This window comes from Corvus kubaryi, unplaced genomic scaffold (assembly GCF_017639235.1).
Source record: "Corvus kubaryi isolate FWS band 111438036 unplaced genomic scaffold, C.kubaryi_AGA036_p1.0 36800, whole genome shotgun sequence".
Classification (NCBI taxonomy): Eukaryota; Metazoa; Chordata; class Aves; order Passeriformes; family Corvidae; genus Corvus; species Corvus kubaryi.
Window position 1 is genome coordinate 1 of NW_024580954.1, and position 14518 is coordinate 14518.

At 61.1% G+C, this 14518-nt stretch overlaps 2 protein-coding genes across 3 annotated transcripts in view; both read right to left on the bottom strand.

The window, feature by feature from the left end:
- Positions 1–40: 40 nt before the first annotated feature.
- On the bottom strand, positions 41–2530 carry LOC121660689 (basic proline-rich protein-like). Its single transcript, XM_042020122.1, has 2 exons — positions 1060–2530; positions 41–211 (listed from the first exon to the last, which is right to left on the bottom strand). Exons 1-2 carry the CDS (start codon positions 2453–2455, stop codon positions 180–182), a joined length of 1428 nt encoding a protein of 475 aa, XP_041876056.1. The 5' UTR covers positions 2456–2530; the 3' UTR covers positions 41–179.
- Positions 2531–3713: 1183 nt separating this feature from the next.
- Positions 3714–14518, bottom strand: part of EIF4B (eukaryotic translation initiation factor 4B) — an 11079-nt gene continuing 274 nt past the window's right edge. The window contains exons 2-15 of one of the 2 annotated variants that reach the window (XM_042020123.1): positions 11189–11326; positions 10124–10332; positions 8891–9007; positions 8648–8702; positions 8141–8284; positions 7489–7599; positions 7148–7315; positions 6628–6862; positions 5952–6070; positions 5663–5873; positions 4956–5014; positions 4586–4673; positions 4435–4489; positions 3714–3902 (exon numbers count right to left, since the gene is read on the bottom strand). In XM_042020123.1, the coding sequence (XP_041876057.1) occupies positions 3825–3902; positions 4435–4489; positions 4586–4673; positions 4956–5014; positions 5663–5873; positions 5952–6070; positions 6628–6862; positions 7148–7315; positions 7489–7599; positions 8141–8284; positions 8648–8702; positions 8891–9007; positions 10124–10332; positions 11189–11326 (1787 nt within the window). In that variant the 3' untranslated portion in view covers positions 3714–3824. Of the gene's footprint in view, positions 4197–4434; positions 4490–4585; positions 4674–4955; positions 5015–5662; positions 5874–5951; positions 6071–6627; positions 6863–7147; positions 7316–7488; positions 7600–8140; positions 8285–8647; positions 8703–8890; positions 9008–10123; positions 10333–11188; positions 11327–14518 lie in introns of both variants that reach the window. The other variant, XM_042020124.1, reaches the window with a different exon arrangement.

Below are 14518 nucleotides of genomic sequence, written 5' to 3' on the forward strand. Positions count from 1 at the left end.
CTCCCCGCGTGTCGTCCCCCTGCATTCCCCCCGTCCTCCTCTGGCCCCCTCCAATGTCCCCAGGTGTCACCCGTGTCCCTCCTTGTGTCCCCCCCCGTGTCCTCTCCATGACTTCTCACTGACCCTTCCGTGTCTCCCCGGACTCTCCCGTGTCCCATCCGTGTCACCTCGTGTCCCCTTCATGACTCCACTCGTGTCCCCGCATGTGTCCCTATCATGTCCCACTCCTGTCACGCCCAGGGTTCCCCGTGTCCCTTCCCGTCCTCTCCTGTGTCCCCGCCTCCCGACCTGTATCCCCCCCCGGGTCCCACTCGTGTCCCCCCACGTTGTCCCTGCGTCACCTCCCTGTCCCCCCGTGTTCCCCCCAATGTCCCCGCTGGGACCCCCTCGTGTCCCACGTCACCTCCAGCGCCACACCCGTGTCCCCCCTTCTCCCTTCCGTGAGTCCTTGTCACCCCCGTGCCAACCCCACTCCATTCCGCGTCCCCCCCGTGTCCCTCCGCGTCCCCCCCGTGTCGCTCATGTCCCACCCGTGTCCCCCGTGTCTCCCTCCCCGTGCCCCCCCCCGGTGTCGTCCCGCGTGTCCCCCCCGTGTCCCCCCCGGTCCCTCTGGCCCTCGGCCACGGACACCGAGTCCCGCAGGAAGCGGGGCCGGGACAAGCCCAGGAAATGGGGCCCCCCTGGGACGACCCCGCCGTTCCCACGGAGGGGGAGGGGCGTGGGAGTGCATGCGGGGGGAGTGGGACAGCGGGGGGAGGCGCGGGGGGGGCGTGGGACGGGGAAGGAGGGGCGTGGGAAAAAGGGGAAAAAGTAGGAAAATAGGGAAAAAAGGAAAGTGGAGGCGAGGGGGGAGCGTGGGAAAATAGGGGGAGGGGCGGCGGGGGGCGGTCAGACTCCACTTTCCTCCCCGGCCCACCCAGCGTCACGCGTGGGGAGGGGGCGGCTGGAGCGGACCGCGGGGGGACCCCGGGGGGGCGCCACGGGGGGGGGGGGGGGGCCCCCCGGGGGCCCCCCCCCCCCCCCCGCCCCCCCCCCCCCAGGGACCTCCCCCGGTCCTACCGTGTCGGGGCCATCGCGGCGGCCGAGCGCGCGCAGCAGCGTCCCCACGGCCCCGGGGGGCTTCATGGGGGGTCCCGCGTGGTCTCGGGGGGTCCCGGTTGCTCCCGGGGGGGTCTCGGGGGTCCCTGCGGGCTCCGCGAGCGGCTCCGTGGCCGAAGGCGCGCGGGGAGGGGCCGTTTCCGCGACTCCGGAGCCGCTTCCCGTGCGGGGGGGGACACGGGGGGGGACACGGACACGGGGGGGGACACGGGGGGGACGACACGGGAACGACACGAGAGGACACGGGGAGGGGACACCGCGAGGAGCACAGAGGGGACCAGGAGGAGACACGGGGGACACACACAGGGGACACACGGGGCAGGCACGGAGGGGACGCGGACGCGGGGGGTGCACGGGCAGGGGACAGCGGGAGGATCGCAGCGGACACGAGGAGAGGGACACGGCGGGGACACACACGGGGTGACACCTCCCCCTGCTGACGCTGCCTCAGTTTCCCCTTTTCTCCCTTGCAGGATCCCCCAAAATTCCTCCCGAATCCCCCCCCCCCCGGGGCCTTCCTGGCGCTGCCCCCGCCCCTCTTCAACCTCCTCCTCCTCCCCCCGCCCCCTCCGTTACCCCGCCCCTGCGACCCCCCGGGACCCCCAAACTCGGGGGAAAGGGGGGGGTTGGACCCACCCCATGGGGACCCCCAAAGTCGAGAAGGGGGAGGCTGAGACCCCCCCACGGGACCCCCAAAGTCGGTGGGAAAGGGGATCCTCAGCCCCAACTCGGGGAGGGGATGGAGGTTTGGAGGGGCTCGAGGGACCCCACACAATCCCGGGATGGGTTCCCCAGGGGGCGCAGGGACCCCAAACCCCTCTCTTGAGGTCCCCCAGGGAGAAGCTCGTTTGAAAGGGAGGAACTGGGGCGGGGAGGTTGGGGTGCAAAGGGTTTTGTGGGGCGCTGGGGCGGGGGTTATTGAGGTGGGGACGTTTTGGGTTGCAGGGGGGGGAATTGGGGTGCAAGGTTTGGGGTACAGGGCAGGTTTTGGGTGTGGGTTATTGTGAGGGGGGGTTGGGGTGCAGGGAGGGAATTGGGGTTCAGGAGGGGAATTGGGGACGGGCTTTTTGGGGTGCAGGGAGAGGATCTGGGGTGCATAGAGGGGATTGGGGCGCCTGATCAGCCCCCCGCCCCCGGTCGCGGTTGTCAGGGTCCCCTTCTCCTGGCCCTTGGGGTCCTCCCAGTCCTTGGGGTAGTCGCCCCCGCCCCCCGGCCAGGACAGACACCCCTTTGTGGGGCCGGAGCCGCCGCGGGGGGGGGGCCGCATTCCAGCGGTGGGGGAGGGGGGTTCCAGCATTCCAGCGGTTGGGAAGAGCCGGGAAAGAGCCGAGGGATGAGGAAGGGCCGGGAGGGCCATCCCGGGGCTCAGTGCTGTGCCTGCGCCTCCAGTTAATTACAGTTAATTAGCGGGGGGGGGGGGGGGAGGAGGAAGGATGGAAGGAAGCAAAGAAGGAAGGATCAGGACGAAGGTGAAGGAAGAACAATGAAAAAGGAGGAGGGAGAGGAGGAAGAATGAGGGATGAGGAGGAAGATGGAAGAGAAGGAAGGATGAAGGAATGGGGGGAGGAGGAAAGTGAAAGAGGAAGGAGAAGGAAGAATGGGAGGAAGGACAGAGGGAAGGAGGAAGGAGAAGGAGGAAGAAGGAAAGAGGAGGAAGAATGAGGTGGAAGGAGGAAGGTGAAGGGGAAGCAGAAGGAGATGGAATGATGGAGAGAGGATGAAGAAATAAGGAAGTAGAAGGGAGGCGGGGAGGAGGAGGAGGAAGAGAGGACGGAGGGAAGGAGGAGGATGAAGGAGGAAAAGCAGGAAGAAGGAAAGAAGAAGGATGAGGAAGAGGAAGCAGAAGGAAAAGGACAGAGGAGGAAGGATGGAATGAGGAAAGAAAAGGAAGCAAGAAGGAAGGAAGAAGGAAGTCCAGAGAGAGGAAGGCCGATGATGGGACAGGAAATTCCGCCCAGGGGGCTTTGGGAACTGCCCCGTTCCCCTTTGGGGGAGGGGAGGAGGGCAGAAGGATTTGGGGCCTTACTGGATCTTTTCAAGCTCATTTTATTGGAGAAAACGAAACAGCCCCAAACCACCCCCCCTCCCCGCCCCCAGGGAGCCCAAAATTCCTCCAAGACCTCCCAAAACCTCTGGGAAGGTTCTTTATACATATTTGTACAGCCCACCCCGAATCCCAAAATCTTGGAATATCTTTAGGTTCCAGGGTGGAAATCCAGGTTTTCCCATGTGAAGGGTGGGGTTTGCATCCCAAATATTGTGTGGGGGAACTGGGGGGACACCTGTGAGCAGGAGGATGATGAAGGTGTCCAGGGGGAAATCGACATTCCAGAGGGGAGGAAAATGGGGGGCAGAGGGGGATCCCAGACCCTGGAGGATTTGGGGGGGGGTGGATCCCCCCCCAACCCGACCTTTGGAGGGGATCCAGTGAGGAGGGGGGTGGGAGGAAGGCCAGCTCTTCCTCACCCCTTATTCCATGGAAAACATGGGGGGGGGCTGCTTTCCTTTGAGAAAACTCTTGGAGTTACCCCTCCCGCCCCCCATGCTGATTTTGGGGTGGTTCCCGTGCGTTCAGGGTGGGGTTTTCAGGATTTAAGAAGCTGTAGCTGCGGGAATTGATGAGTTTTAGGTTTTATTTCTGTCTCGCCTGGATCAAGGTTGGGATTTTTGGGAATCTCCAGAGGTTCCCATGGCGGCTGAAGAGGAGGAGGAGGGGGAGGAAGCTTTTACTCAGCTCCTTCTTCATCATCACCTTCATCCTCCCCATCCATGGAGAGCGCGGCGTATTTGCTGGCGTGGCTGAACTGCAGGGAAAACCAGGGAAAATGCCAAAAAATGGGATTTGAGGGGGATAAAGATCCCCAGGGGCTCACACATCCCAAAACCAGGTGGTCACAGTCCCCCAAAAGGGGTCAGAGACATCTGGAGTGGTTGGGGTGGTTGAGCTGGGAGAGCCAGGGGGGTCATGATTGAAAAAAATTCCCCAAGCCCCCCAAAAAACAAGATGTGAAGGGATGAACATCCCCAGGGGGTCATGCACCCCAAAAAGGGGGGTCACAGCCCTCCCCAAAAGGGGTCTCAGACTGCTCGTGGCTGAACTGTGGGGGTGGGCAGGGGGAGGGGAGCAGTTAAGCAGGAAATCCTCAAAATACCCAAAAAACGGGATTTGAAGGGTTAAAGTGCCCTGGGGGTTCACTCCTCCCAGAGAGGGGTGCCAGCCCCCTGTGCTGAACTGAGGGCATGGGGGGTCAGTTATGGTGAAAATCCCCCGAAATCCCCCAAGGCCGGGACTGGAGGGGGTCCCTCCCCCCGATCTGGGTGCCCCGGGATCCTTACGGAGGGGGGGGTCTCCTCCAGTTTCTTTGGCTCGTGCTCCTTCCGGGGGTCCCTCCTGCGGGGTGGAGGTCACAGGTCAATTCCCAGGGAAATTCCCGGTTCCCCGGGGGGTTTTCCCGGTTCCTGAGGGGGGTCTCTGGGGGGGTCTCACCTCTCGGGGTCCCCCATTCCCGGGGGGCCACGGCTGCAGCTCCGGCCCTTGGAGCTGCTCTCCCGACCCCCCTCCGGCTTCGGTTCCTCTGTTGGGAAAGGGCAGGGGGGTCACAGAGAGCCCCCAAAACCCCCTGAGCCCCCCAGCGAGGCCTTGACATCCCTGGAAGCCCCCCAATCCCCCCAGACCCCCTTTAATCCCCCCCAAATCCCCCCCTCCCCCCCGGATCCCCCGTACCCACCCCCCCCGAGCCCCCCCCAAACTCCCTGAGCTCTCCCAAACACCCTCCGAGCCCCCCAAAGTGCTCCCAAGACCCCCCTGAATCCCCAAAACCTTCCCTGAGCCCTCCCAATCCCCCTCCCATTCTCACCTCTCCTCTGGGGGGTCCTCCCATCATCTCCAGGTTGGGAGGAGCCAGGGGGGCCCCCACTGGGAAGAGAGAAAAGTGGGGAGGGGCATCAGGAGGGTCCCAGGAACGGCCCCATTCCCAGGAATGGTGGGATAGGGCACAGGGAATTCCTGGGAATATCAGGATGGGACACTGGAATATCCCTGGGCCTGGGAATGTCAGGATGGGGCACAGGAACATCCCTGAGCCCCAGGAAAGTTGGGATTGGGCACAAGAACTCTGGGATGGAGCACAGGAACATACGTGGGAACGGCGGGGGGGGCACAGGAAGGCTGGCATGGGCAGAAGAGCCTCCATGGGCTGCAGGAGTGTTGGGATGTGCCAGAGAACACCAGGATGGGGCACAGGAATACCGGGATGCGCCACAGGAACATCCCTGGGCTGCAGGAGTGTTGGGATGTGCCAGTGACTCCATGGAATGGGCCACAAGAACACTGGGACGTGCTGCAGGAATACTGGGACAGGGCACAGGAACATCCCTGGGATACAGGAGTGTTGGGATGGGCCTTAGAAAGGTCGGTGTGGGTGGCAGAAATGTTGGGATGCGCTAAAGGATCATCCCTGGGAATGTCAGGAAGAGCCAGTGGCTCCACCAGGGCAAGCCAGGGACCCATGGAATGCTTTGGGCTGGAAAAGCCCCCCAGGCCGCTCCTTCCTGGAACACCCACCTGGTTGGGGAGGGCTGCTCCGAGTCGGAGCTCTGGGAATTGCCGGGGGGGTTCTGGCTGCTCCGCTTCATCCAGGCGTTCTCCTTGGGAGGCGGCGCCGGCATCACCTTTGGCTTCTCCTCCCGGGATTTGGGGGGGGGTGAGGGCGGCTCCTCCTCCTTTCCTAGGGGCTCATTTTCCAGGGATTTCTCGCTCTCCCTCCTCCGCGTGGCTGGGGGACACGGATCCGTGTGGGAGCTGCCGGACACCCCGGGCTGGGATGTTCCGGCCGCCCCAGACCCCGACTCACTCCGGCCGGTGGGGCCCGAGCCCGCTGACGTTCCCGGGGGTCCCGCGGGGCCGCTCTGCGAGGATTCGCTGCCTGTCCGGGATCGCTCCTGGTTCTCCTCGCTCCGCCAGCTCGGATGCCTGGGATAGGGTGCAAATAGGATCAGGGGCTGGGAAAGGGCTGCCCCATCCCACCTTTCCCCCAGGGTGAGCACCACCCCAGCCCACTTTTCCCAATGGAACAGCCGCTGCTGATCACACCGTTCCCAAGGGATTGCTCCCTCCCAATTCCACCTTTCACACGGTTTGAGCTCCCTTCCCATCCGAGCCACTCCCAAGGCACCATGCCCACCCATCCCACTTTTCCATGGGGACCATTCCCTGTCCCTCCCATATCTCTGTGGGGATCAGCCCCGAATTTCCTAATTCCCATGCCATCCCACCTCTCCACAGGGATTAATCCCTGCCCATCCCCACCTTCGCCATGGGATCATTCCCAGCCCATACCCCCTTTCCCAAGAGACCATTCCCTATCCCTCTCACCTTTTGGGTGGCATCATTCTCTGCCCACCCCACCACTACCAAGCAAACATTCCTCACCCATCCCATCTTTCCCAAGAGACCATTCCTAGCCCTTCCCACCTTTCCCAAGGGATCACCCCCATCCCACTCCCTCTTTCCCAAAGCACCATTCCCACCTTTCCCGGGGCCGTCTGTCGATCCTCTTGTCATCCTCCAGCTGCCGCTGGAGCTTTTCCTGCTCCTTCTGGAGACGCTCCTCCACCTCCCGCTCCCGAGCTGCCGTATCCACGGGCTTGGCCCCCCCGAAGATGGAAGCGGCCCGGCTGGATTGGGCAGCAGGAGCTCCGGAAGTTTCCTCTTCCTTGGGAGCGCTCCGGGGCTTCAGGTTGAGCTTCGGTCTCTGGGTGGGACCTGGAAAGGAGCCAGGAGATCCCAGTGGGCACTGATCCCACCTGGAATGGTGCTGGGAGCGACAGGATAATCCCTGTCCCATGCCGCCATTCCCAAGGGATCATCCCCTTCCCCAGCCCACCTTTCCCGAGGGACCATTCCCTGTCCTTCCACCTTTCCATGGGGATCATTCCCATCCCATCCCACCTTTCTCAAGAAACCCTTCCACCCCATCCCACCTTTCCCAAGAAGTCATTCCCATTCCATCCAACCCTTCCCAAAGGAACAGCTCCGGTCCCACCCCACCTCTGTCCTCGCGGCGGAAATCATCCCGGCCGTAATCGTCCCGGGAATTCCACCGATCCATCCGGTCATCCCGCCGGTCATAGCGATCCTCGTAGCCGCGGTAGTCGTCGTCCCGGCGGTAGCCGCTTCCAAAGGCTCTCCGGCCACTGCCTATTCGGGAATCATAGCCTGGGGAAGGAGATGGATCCGGCTGAGAGTGACCGGGCCTAATGCAGCCCAGATTCCCAGTGACAAGAGGGTGGGAATTTGGGGGATTCCCAGTTACTCGCTGGCCATGGGGGGGGGGGGGGAGGGTCTCGCTCCCACTCGCTCTGCCCCTGAAATCCCCTGGGAATTCCCACCTCGGTCGTAATCCCTGCTGCGGTCATCATAGCGATCCCGGCTCCCAAAGCCGCGATCCATGTCCCGCCGCGGCCCGTCCCGATACCGGTCGTCATAGCGATCACGATATCCTGGAAGTGAAATGAGGTTTTATTGGGATAGGCACAGATTCCACAAAGAAGGAGGAAAATGCTGGTGCTGCTCCAGGTGGGAGAGGGGGAGGCCCCATTTATCCCTACAAACTGGGAATGAAGAGTTTTGGGAATGAATGAGCTAAGGGTAGGAATGAGTTCTGAGAACGAATGAGCTCCAAGTGGGGAATGAACAAGCTCAGGGTGGGAATAAGTTCTGGGAATGAACGAGGACCAGATGGGAATGAACAAGCTCAGGGTGGGAATGAACTCCTGGAATGAACGAGGACCAGATGGGAATGAACGAGCTCAGGGTGGGAATGAGGTCTGGGAATACATTAGCTCCAGGTGGGAATAAGTTCTGGGAATGAATGAGGACCAGATGGGAATGAACGAGCTCAGGGTGGGAATGAGCTCAGGTAGCCCCTCGTCCCAGACAGAGCAGTATCAGGTGTCCCCGGATCTCGGGACAACGCTGGTTCCCAGGGGCACCGGGGAGGGAGGGAGCACCTGGAATGCTGGGCCCATTCCCTTCACTCACTGTCCCCAAATCCATCGTCACTCCGGCGCGGGGGGAAGTCATCGAAGGCGTCGGGAGCGGCCGGACGCGCGCGCCAGTCGCTCTCGAACCGCTCCGAGTCCCGGAAGCGATCCCGGTCTCTGCCGAAGCAGCGATCATCCCGGTCTGCTGGGAGCCAGGGACACGGGCAGGGACAGGGAGAGGGAAAGGAAAAGAAAATTCAAAGGAAAGGAAGGAAACAGAGAAGGAAAGGGAAAAGGAAAAGCAAAGGGAAAGGGAGAGGGGAAAGGCACAGAGAAAAGGAAGGGAAAAGAAAGAGAGGGAAAGAGATGAAAAGAGAAAAGGAAAGGGAAAGAGACAAAGAAAGGGGAAGGGGAGAGGAAGGGGAGAAGGAAAAGGGATAGAAGGAGAAAAGGGATAAAAAGGGAAAATGGATAAAAGGGAAAAGAGCAGGGTCAGTGCTGGGCCCTCGGCCACTCTCCCTGAATCCCTACCCTGCCAAATCCGTGCCCGCAGCTGCACACCCACCTTTATCCTGAGCTTGATCCGCCACATCCACTCGTATCCTTCTGTTTCCTAAAGACTGGGAACAACAACGGGAAGTGAGTGCTGGGCTGGGAATTCCCTCCCCACAACCCACCTGACCCTCCCCTCTTCCAGCTGGAAGCCATTTGCCCTTTTCCCATCACTCCAGCGTCCAAATCCTTCTCCAGGTCCTTGGAGCCCCTTTAGGCCCTGGGATGTGCTCCTGGAAGCTGGGATTGGACTCACCTCTTCGTTGAGGCTCAGGGCCTGGAACAGGGAATCGATATCCTCGAATTCCGCATATCCAAAACCTTTCAACCTCTCGGGATTGGTGGGTTCCCGTGGGAGCCGCACGGCGCTGATCTGGGAAGGGAGGGAAGGCAGGGAAGCTCCCATTGGGATCTTGGCTTCCAAAGGGGAATGCGGAAGGGTGGTGGGATCTGGGATGGAGCAACCCATGGATATCCAGGGCTTGAGGGGATCAGGGATGAGGAAGGAAGAGGGGGGTCCCACCCCAGACACAGCAATCTTTGGATTCAGGGACTGGGAAGAGAATTCCAGCTCCGGCAGCTGCACTGGGAATGATGGGAAGGGCTGGGCATGCTCTGCAGGCTCCAACCCAGGCTCAGGGAAGCAGGAGCCATCTCGGAGCTCATCCCAGTGGAAAACCAGCCCTGAATGTGACCAGCACGAGTCCCACATGGACACAGGGTAGCCCACAACCTCCTTTCCCTGGATTTCGGCTCCCAAAGTGTGGGAGCTCCTGGCTCATTCCTGATCGGAGCCCTGGAAATTATCAGGAGCCACCAACATTCTTAAATGACATCCCAGGGAGTCATGGGGTCCCCAGAGCATCCCTTGGATTTTCCTGGGATGGATTTCCTGATGGGAAACCCCTCTGAAAGGATCTAGCTTGGACCAAAGGAGAATCCATGATGCATCCACGGAATCATACTTAAAGGATGGAAAATGCCAAGGAAGAGGGAAAAGGAATGAGGAAGGCCAAGGTCAGGTGCAGAGCTGGAGAAGCAAGAGTAGGACTGGTTCAAATGGGGATAAACTTGGTTTTCCCCAATTTGACTGATTTCCCTGTGGTTTTCAACACCTTTATGTGATCCATGTGGTAAGTGACTCGATTTTCGTGGTGCCTGGCGCCTAACCAGGGTCAAACCGCCACATCCATGAGCTTCCTGATCCTGGTTTTTTCCCATCTGGAAGCGAGCCGCTGCCCTGCCACCCCCCAGTCTAACCTCCACCTGATTCCACAGGGAAACCCGCCCTTGGAGGGTCCTCGATCCCACTGGAGCAGCGGGAATGGCTGATCCATGGCTGGGCAACCAAGGGACTCTTTCAGGATCAACCTACAGACACCCACATCCCAGGAGAACGCCCCATGGCAACGGATATGGGCACCCCACAGAGAGAGGGAGCTGCATCCTGGGTTCCCGCAGCATTCCTGCCCTCTGGAATGTCACTCACATTGAGCCCTCGGAAGAAATCCTTGATGGACTCTTCCGTGACATCGTAGGGCAGGTTTCCCAGGAATGCCGTGTACGGGGGGGATTTGGGAAGGCGGCTTCTGTCAATGTTGGGCTCGCGGGCGGCGCGCGGGGCCGTGGGAAGGATGGAGCGGTCGATCGGAGGCGCCCGGTAAACGTCGTCGTCATTGCTGTGCCACGTGGTGGAGACTGCGGAGAAATCCGGGATGTTGGCACAGAGCCCCTGGACAGAGCCAACGGGGCCGTCCAGAGCTGGAGCCAGCAAATCATCCCAAAACCGCCCAGACGAAGGCAGCCAAAAGCAACCAGAGGCAACCGGAGGGAACTGGAGTCAAGCAGAGCAATGGCAACTGCCAGCAGCATTGGAAAATCCATGGAAAAGGTGCCCTGAAGGCATCCAGAGCTGCTGAGGCAGGGATAGGCAATCCCATGGGACGGCTTTCCAGGATTCATTCCCGCTTGGATTCCAGCCTGGCTCAGTGGGAAGCTCTGGTGAACCCGCTCCCCAAACCCTCATTACCCCATTCCTGCTCCCCCAACTCGCCGGTCATCGAGTCTCATCCCTAAGGAGAACTCGCATGGCTCTCCCAGCTTCATTATTCCCCAAAAAAGGAATAACCAGTGGATTTTTCCAGTTGTGGGTGCCACTGGCAGCTAGGAATGCCAATCCTGGAGCTGGGAATGCCAATCTGGAAGGCAGGAATTATGTTCCAGGAGCTGGGAATGCTGACCCAGAGCCAGGAATGACAGTCTGGGAGCTGGGAATGCCTTCCATGATCCAGGAATACCCCTCTGGGGGATGGGAATGTTGATCCTGAAGCAGGAATGCCAGCCTGGGAGCTGGGAATGCCAATCTCAGAGCTCAGAATGGTGCCCAGGGATTGAGAATGCTGTTCCAGCTCTGGGAATGCTGCTCCAAGGACTGGGAATACCAATCCCAGAGCTGGAAATGGTGTTCTGGGGGCTGGAAATGCTAATTTCAGAGCTGGGAATGCTGTCCCAACTCCAGGGATGCCATTCCAGGGGCCAGGAACGCTGTGCTCACCTTCCAGGTCATCGGTCTCATCGGCCCAGCTCACGGGTTTGGGGATGTAGGTGGGGCCCCCCCCGCCCCCCCCGTCCTCCGCAAGGAAATCCGTGAGCGTCAGCGTCTTCCCCTTCTTTGGCTTCTTCTTCGCTGCCGCTGCCAGAGCAAGCGGAGACACGGATCAGAGTGGGACAGGAGCAGGGATGGAGCAGGGATGGGAGAGAATTAGACAGGGAATGGACAGGGATGAGAGAGGGAACGGGTAGGAATGAGAGGAAATGAGAGTGGCAATGGGCAGGAAAGAGAGGGAATAAGAGGGAATGAGAATGGGATCAGAGTGGGAATGGTGGGAGTGGGAGCGGGGATGGGCAGGAATGAGAGCTGGGGCAGGTGAGAATGAGAGCAGGAATGGGTGGGAAAAGAGTGAGAATAGGTGGGCTGAGAGCAGGGACAGGAGCAGGGTGGGGGCACCGAGGGGACTGGGGACATCAGGGTGGGACACAGGACACTGGAATGGGACTGGGGACACCAGGATGGGACACGGGGCACGGGGATGGGACATGGGACACTGGGATGGAACACGAGGAGCTGACATGGAACATGAGGCACCAGGACATGGGACATGGGACACTGGGATGGGACTGGGGACACCAGGATGGGACATGAGGAGCTGGGATGGGACACTGAGATGGAACAAGAACCACCAGGAGCCGACACTGGGAGTGGACACGAGGAGCTGAGAGGGGACATGAGGTATCGGGATTGGGAACAAGGCACCGGGACATGGGACACTGGGAAGGGACAGGAGGTGCTGTGATGGGACATTAGAATGGGACACGGGATGCCAAGAGGGGACAGGAGGCACCAGGATGGGACATGAGGCCTTGGAATGGAGTACAGGGTGACAGGATGGGACACGAGGTGGGACATGGGACACTGGGATGGGATGGAATGGGAGGAGCTGGGATGGAACAGGAGCCACTGGGAAAGGACATGAGACAGGACAGGTGGAGCCAGGAGGGAACAGGAGGACATGGAGCACCAGGATGGGACAGGAGACCTTGGGATGGGGCACAAAGTGACACTGGAATGGGACAGGAACCACTGGGATGGGACAGAAGGTGCCAGGAGGGGACACGAGATAGGACATGAGGCACCAGGATGAGACAGGAAGTGCTGGGCTGGGACACAGGACACTGAGATGGAACACAGAGCACCAGGATGGGACAGCAGCCACTGGGATGGGACAGGAGGTGAGACAGGGGGAGTCAAGAGGAGACAGGAGGTGTCAGGATGGGACACAAGGAGCCGAGAGGGGACAGGAGCCACCAAGATGTGACACCAGTCACTGGGATGGGACATGAGGCACCAGGATGGGGCACAAGGGGACAGGATGGGACACAAGATGGAACACAGAGTACTGAGATGGGACAGAAGGCACTGGGAGGGTACAAAGGATGGGACACGACACTGAGAGAGGACACGAGGTGCTGGGATGGGCCATGAGGGCATCAGGGTGGGACAGGAGCCACCAGGATGGGACAGAAGGAACCAGGAAGGGGCATGGGGCACCAGGACAGGACATGAGGAACTGGGATGGGACAGGAGGTGGGACAGGAAGAGCCACGAGGGGACAGGAGGTGACAGGATGGGACACAAGATGGGACATGGGGCACTGGGATGGGACAGGAGCCACTGGGACAGGACACTGGGATGGGATATGAGGAGCTGGACATGAGGAACTGGGATAGGGACAGGAGACACTGGGCTGGGAGAGGCCACGGGGCTCCAGGCTGGGACATGAGACACCAGGATGGGACAGGAGCCACTGGGAAGGGACACACGAGGGGACAGGAGCCACCGAGCCACCCCCCAGCCCCCTTTATTCCCTATTACCACCGGGAAAACCATCCCCATCCCACACCTGTGGGGACATCCCCAGGCACACACTGTGACCCTCCTGGAAAGTCGGGATATTTCCTGGAAGGCGGGTTTTGATCCACAGTTCCCCCAGTCTTCCCTCCTTCCGGGAGGAACTGCTGCCCTCATGCGGCTCTGCCGCTGGATCTGGGATCTTTCCCGGCAAAACCACCGCATTTTCCAGGAAAAATCCCTCCAAGTGGAGCTGGGGGGGGTCTTGGAGCCCCCAAGGGGTGGTGGATTCTCCCCCCCCACCCCCCCCCCGCAGGTTTTGAAGGGATCAATTGTGCTCCCACGGGAAGGAAAACTGGTGGGATTTAAGGACATGACGGAGAAAGGCTTGGAAAAACATTTCCTTCTCTTTTCTAAGGAGAAATCATGAATTTTTGGATGGCCAGAGCTTCCCGTCATATATCTCTGACCAGAAAGTGGAATAATTAATTAATTAATCAACTGAAGAGCTTCAATGAGGATAAAAAGGATGGAGGTGGGATGCTGGGATTGCTCACAGAATGGCCTGGAAATGAGTTATTCCATGGAAATCCAGCACCACTGGTGCTTTCCCGTGGGAGCTGGGGGGGTGTGGTGACGTGTGAGACCCCTGGGATGGCTCCAGCCTTCCCCAATCCCTCCCCACCATGGATTTCAGGGAAGAGCGGAGCCGTTCCGGGAGTCCCACGGGAATCCCAGCCTGGGATCCGGGAGCCCCAAGACCCTCAGAGCTGCCCCGGGGTGACCCGACCTCCCCCAGGAAACCAGCCTGGGACACCCCTGGGAACGGGGGAAGCACTGGAGGCCCAGGGAAAGCTGGGACAGGAGTGGATCCAGGTGGGAAACACCGAGCCTTGGGGGGGAGGGGGTGGGGGGCACCCTCCAGCCCCCTCGTGCTCAACCCGGTACCGGGACCCCCCCTCCTGCTCCAAGGAGAGCCGAGGATCCCGGGAGATGCTGTGGGATCGGGAACTGGGGGAAGGCTGGTGTGTCCCACCACCCCGGAGGAGCTGGGGGGGATGATATCCTGCCCCGCCTCCCCCGTTACTGTCCCCAAGGAGCCTCAAGGGCACCGCGGGCCCGGGAAGGGGGTCCCGGTGCAGCCCCTGCGGGGAGATGTGTGTGCGTGTGTGTGTGTGGGGAGGGCTGATCCCACCTCCCCCCCAAACCCCCGGTACCGGGGCCCCTCCGACCCCCCCCCCGTTCGGGGCCCGGGGGGCGCGCTGCCCCCTCCCCCCCTCCCGCGCCGAGCCGCGCCCGGCGCGCGCACGTCAATCACCGGCTGGGCGCACGCACGTCAATCACCACCCGGGCGCGCGCGCCCCCGCCAATGGGAGGCGGGGGGTGTTGGGGGGGCACCGGCGCGCGCACGTCAATCACGGGCCTCGCGCGCACCCCCGCCAATGGGAAGCCGCGGAAGGGGGGGGGGGGGGGGGG

Excerpts from the sequence above, each read along its gene's own strand:
- LOC121660689 (XM_042020122.1), bottom strand. The coding sequence starts at position 2,455 with ATGGCCCTCCCGGCCCTTCCTCATCCCTCGGCTCTTTCCCGGCTCTTC. Across the intron at positions 212-1,059 it reads GCCGCGATGGCCCCGACACG|GGACACATGCGGGGACACGA; the intron begins GTAGGACCGGGG and ends GGGACATGATAG.